We start from the raw sequence: 5000 nt of genomic DNA, 5'->3' as shown, positions 1-5000 counted from the left end.
TGCCTGTATGTATGAGTGTACATGCTTTTACGATCATTTGCATATGAGTCGTCGTAAAAAGTAAAGAAAACTTCTTGTTTCATAAATTAAGATGATCATTATTGGCCAATCGTAGGTACCTAGCATCGTTAAGTGCTATCGAAGTGGCCGGTAGGGTTGGGTTGATTTAACATGTAAATGCTTTTGACGAGGAAAAGTTTCAATTTAAATTTACCCTTACACCTCTCCCCTATCCCAAGTCGCTGTTCCTGTCTTTTGCCTCTCCCTTCTCCCTCCTCGATTACCATCACCTACCCCCTTCCCCTCCCACATATCCCTTCAATCGCGTATTTAAACTTCGTTTAAATAGCAGGTATCTGACGTATAGATGGTAGAAGGACTACATTATGCCGGAAGGTAGAGTTATGTAAGGAAAAAAAGAAGGATAATGGAGAAAAAATATTGCAAGAAAATAATAGAAAAGAAAAAACAAAGAGATTGAGAAAGAAAGAAAAAAGAAAAAAAAAAAAACAAAAACAAAAATGTATAATCCTTTATGGGATAAGGTAAAACGATAAAAATCCTTTAACGCATTCTGATGTTTTTACAGAGAGAATATACGGAGGACTGCGTGTTCAACGAGACGTTGGAACAGCACAACTACAACACGTACAGCTCGGTAAGATGGTCGACCGGGAAAAAGACACTTTACCTTGGATTAAATCGTCGTGGACAACCTAGGAGGGTACAAGCTAAAGGTCATACACTTGGACGATTGTCGGCATACGCTAGGGTGTTAACGCAAGTGGCACCGCCCGATCGAGTTGAGGCCCTGCATAGGAGAATGTCAGGCGCCGAGCACAATGTACGCCATCGGCACGGTAGCCATTCTCATCGGCAGCAACATCGGCATCACCAACAGGAACAACAACAACAACAACAACAACATCATCAGAGTGAACTTAGTCAACAGCAACAGCAACAGCAACAGCAGCAGCAGCATCAACATCAACAGCAGAATCAGCAACATCAACAGCAACAGCAACAGCAACAGCAACAACAGTTGCAAACGATCTGTCCCAATCTTCCGGCCCAAGAGAAGGACGGTAGGGATAGGTTTAGATGTCGCAAACGTAAAAAACGAAAGAAGAGAAAACGTCGGTGCAGACCCGGGGAGAAAGTCGGTCCGCAGTGTCAATTGCCGGAAGAAAGGGACCCATCGTCCGTATCCGGGATAACATTGAACTCGGAGACTTCCTCTCCTGAATCTAAAAAATCGTGCGAGGGTGCTGCCGGCGAGGAAGCATGTAGAAAAGAGGCATTATCCTCTACATCGAAAAAGAAAAAATCCCGGATAGGAGATGGGACCTTGTTGGAGGTACATACGGAAGATTCGTCTACGAGAGGGAATATCATGACTACAATGATCACCACCGAGGCGACCTTGACGACAGAGGACGACGTGACGTTGGATGTGCCAACGGTAGCATCTGGCAACGGCAACGGCAACGGCAACGGCAACGGCAACGGCAACGGCAACGGCAACGGCAACAACAGCAACTCCACCAACAGCAACGCCACCCACGAGGAGAAGGATGAGGGAGAGGACGAGGATGAGGAGGATGAGGAAGAGGAGGTGGAGCTCCTAACCACGACTAGGAGCATCGGTAAGAACCTTGAAAAAGCAACCTCAAAAAAGACAAACGTCGCCGGCACCATTAGTCAAAGTAAAAAGCCTGATTTGCTGGACGGTAAGAAGAGGAAGATGAAGAAAAGGAAGAAAAAAAAGAAGAAGGGAAAGAGGGGTCCAGGTTGGCCGAGGAGGAGGAACCCGTTAGCCAGGAAGAAGTCCGAGAGCGTGAAGCGGACGGACGAGGAGGAGGCGACAGGGGCAGCGGAGGATGCGGAGGAGGATGCCGGGGAAGGGGAGGAGGGGGGAGGCGGAGGGGAGGAGGAGGAGATAGGAGAGGAGGAAGAGGAGATGGAGGAGGAAGAGGAGCAGGAGCAGGAGGAGGAGGCGATGGAGGAGAAGAGGAAGAGGAAGAAGAAGAAGAAAAAGTTTGCGAAGGAGGAGAGAAGGGGGGGAGAAGAGATTGCGGAGGGATTGGAGGAAAGGAGAGATTTAAAGAAGAAGAGGAGGAAGGAGGAAAGGGAAAGGATGGAGGAGGCAGCGAAGGAGGTGGACGTGGAGGAGGAGGAGGAGGAGAGGAAGAAGAAGAAGAAGAAGAAGAAGGTGGTGGAAAAGGTGGAGGATATGAAGGATATAGTCGGCAGGATCAGCGAGCCAGTCGCGGAAATACCGTTTGCATCAACGACGACCTCCTCGCTCTCCTTATCATCCTATTCCTCAGCCTTGTCCTCGAACCGTTCCTCTTACTTCGACGTTGGTGGTTCACGTGGCTCGTCCCAAAGACGAAAGAAGACACCGAAGATGACGAACTCACGAACGACGTTGGCGTCGCCGTCGTCGTCGTCGCCGTTGGTGCCGGCGTCGGCGTTGACGTTGCCGAAGAGGAGGAAAGCCGCGTTCTCCTCCTCTTCTTCTCAGAAACAATTGCGTCATGGCGTACGACGAAACGCCGGCGGTACATTATTGTCCTTCTCGTCGCCGAGGAATCCAAGAAAGTTAAAGGGATTTATTACCTCGTCGGGCTCGCGTCGCTCTACGGCGATCCTTAATTCGAACGAGAGGAGAGAGGAGAATACCAATCGAGATTTGTCCAAGGACGTCGTCTTCGACTCGTTAACAACGTCGTCATTGCCATCGCCATCGCCATCGCCATCGCCATCGTCGTCGCCATTGTCGTCGTCGTCGTCGTCATCGTCGTCGTCGTCCTCATCGTCGTCGTCCTTGTCGACGATGACGACGACGACGATGACGACGACTACGAGGACGAGGACGACGGCCATGACCACGACGACGACCGCAATGATGACCGAAACGATGACGACGGCGAACGCACTGACGACGACTATGATGACTAAAACTATGACCAAAACGATAACCACTAAGACGATAGTTCCTGATACAAGTCGTCCCGAAGTATCGAGTTTTCCTCCCTTCCTTAAGAGGAACTCTTCCTCCTTGTTTAATACGTCTACCTCCACCTCCAACTCTCCTCCCTCTTCCACCTCCTCCGCCCCCTCCTCCTCCTCCTCTTTCTCATCCTGTGTCGACTCAAGCGAGACGAGCAACTCGTCGCCTCTCGCTACCTTTTTGGAGTCCACCAGCACGATAAAGAAGAAGACGACGACGAAGAATAAGAAGAAGACGAACGAAGAGGAGGGGAGGAAGGAGAACGAAGAGAAGGATGACGACGATGGCGAAGACGAAGACGAAGAATCATCGAGCGAGAGAAGTACGAAAAAAACCGAGCGTTTACTCGGCATCGAGAGACTGGCCATGTAATGGGGTGAAAAAAGAAAAAAAAGAAAGAAAAAAATGAAAAAAAAAAAATGAAAAAAAAAAGAAAAAAAAACAGAAAAGAGAAAAGAAGATTAAAAAAAAAGGAAAAAAAAGGATAAAAGTAAACAAAAAACAAAAAACAAAAAAAAGGACGAAAAAAGATACAAATAAAAAAAAAATACAAACGAGCGAAAAAAATGAAAGAAAAGAAGAAGGAGATAGTGCGAAGAAGAGAGAGAGAGAGAGAAAGAGAGAGAGAGAGAGAAAGAGAGAGAGAAACAGAGAGAAAGACAGAGAGAAAGACAGAGAGAGAAAGACAGAGAGAGAGAGAGAAAGAATGATGATGATGATGATGATGATGATAATAATAATAATAATAATAAAATAATAATAATAATAATAATAATAATAATAATAATAATAATAATTATAATTATAATTATAATAATAGTAATAATGATAATGATAATGATAATGATAATGATAATGATAATGATAATGATAATGAAAAAAAAATAAAACTAGAAAGAAAGAAAAAAGAAATGACGTAACTATGCGCTTCCGTGGTCTTTCAGATTTAAAAGACACGCAACGTGTGCATGTACATATATTAGGATCCGCATATCTTTTTTCGATTTACTTCCGGTTTTGAACTTTGAACTTTGTTACATGATCCCATTAACGTTCGAAGGCAAGAGGGGACGTTTCTCTCTCTCTATATATATATATATATATCTCACTCTCTCACTCTCACACTATCTATCTCTATATGTCTGTCTTTCTCTCTCTTTCTCCTTCCCTATCTTTTTATCTCGAAATTATCCTCAAATCCTCTTCCTCTTTCTCTCTCTCTCTATCTATCTCTATCTTTCTCTCTCTCTCTCTCTCTCTCTCTCTCTCTATCTCTCTCTCTCTTTCTATCTCTATCTCTATCCTACACTTTAGATTTTGTCGTCGAAACGTAACACCTATTTCTATGTAAAAGCGGCATGCCATTTACCAAGATAACAGGAAAATATACACGTTTCACTGTAAACGGCGCCATTCGAAAGATACCACGGCGAATTTAAATGCATGATCAAAGCTGGAATATTATCTTCCTTGAGTTTATATCGTATACTCGATACGCGCATCTATACACCTTTATATCTCTCTGTATATGTGTATCTCTGTCCTCTGTGTGTGTGTGTGTGTGTGTGTGCACGTGCGTGTGCGTCGTGCATGTACCTATGTATGTGTCTCTGTGTGTGTGTGTGTGTGTGTGTGTGTGTGTGTGTGTGTGTGTGTGTGTGTGTGTGTGCGCGTTTCGTACGTACGTATTTGTATAAAAACGTATATTTAAGAATCATTAACGAATCATTAAATCCCCCTCATCAGATATTGCTTTATTTTCATGATTCATAAATTTAACGCCTACTCGCTAAACACCGTCTCGAGTTAATTCGAGTCTCGATCAATGTACACACTTAAGCGCCACATGTTTATTCCGATGTTTCAAATGAATGGATTTCGTTGAGTCCATTTACAACGGATTTTCGTTTGACACGCACAACACACACTGACACAAAATCCACCCTACCTATACACATAGACATACATATACTCATACATACTA

General features: G+C 44.5%; 1 protein-coding gene and 1 long non-coding RNA gene across 3 annotated transcripts in view; one reads left to right on the top strand and one right to left on the bottom strand.

Annotated features, from left to right (window-relative positions):
• LOC118442682 (uncharacterized) overlaps positions 1-5000 on the bottom strand; it is a 19739-nt gene that overhangs the window by 8161 nt on the left and 6578 nt on the right. The gene's annotated exons all lie outside the window — the stretch shown is intronic.
• The window catches only part of LOC118442515 (uncharacterized), a 112048-nt gene that overhangs the window by 105410 nt on the left and 1638 nt on the right, over positions 1-5000 (top strand). Inside the window, exons 3-4 of one of the 2 annotated variants that reach the window (XM_085664019.1) lie at positions 590-1646; positions 1736-2789. In XM_085664019.1, coding sequence (XP_085520145.1) covers positions 590-1646; positions 1736-2658 — 1980 coding nt within the window. In that variant the 3' untranslated portion in view covers positions 2659-2789. Of the gene's footprint in view, positions 1-589 lie in introns of both variants that reach the window. The other variant, XM_085664018.1, reaches the window with a different exon arrangement.

The sequence above is a fragment of the Vespa mandarinia genome, chromosome 24 (assembly GCF_050613455.1).
Source record: "Vespa mandarinia isolate Hongniang chromosome 24, ASM5061345v1, whole genome shotgun sequence".
NCBI classification, from domain to species: domain Eukaryota; kingdom Metazoa; phylum Arthropoda; class Insecta; order Hymenoptera; family Vespidae; genus Vespa; species Vespa mandarinia.
The sequence above is the reverse complement of the archived record's forward strand: the minus strand, read 5'-3'. Positions and strand labels throughout refer to the sequence as shown.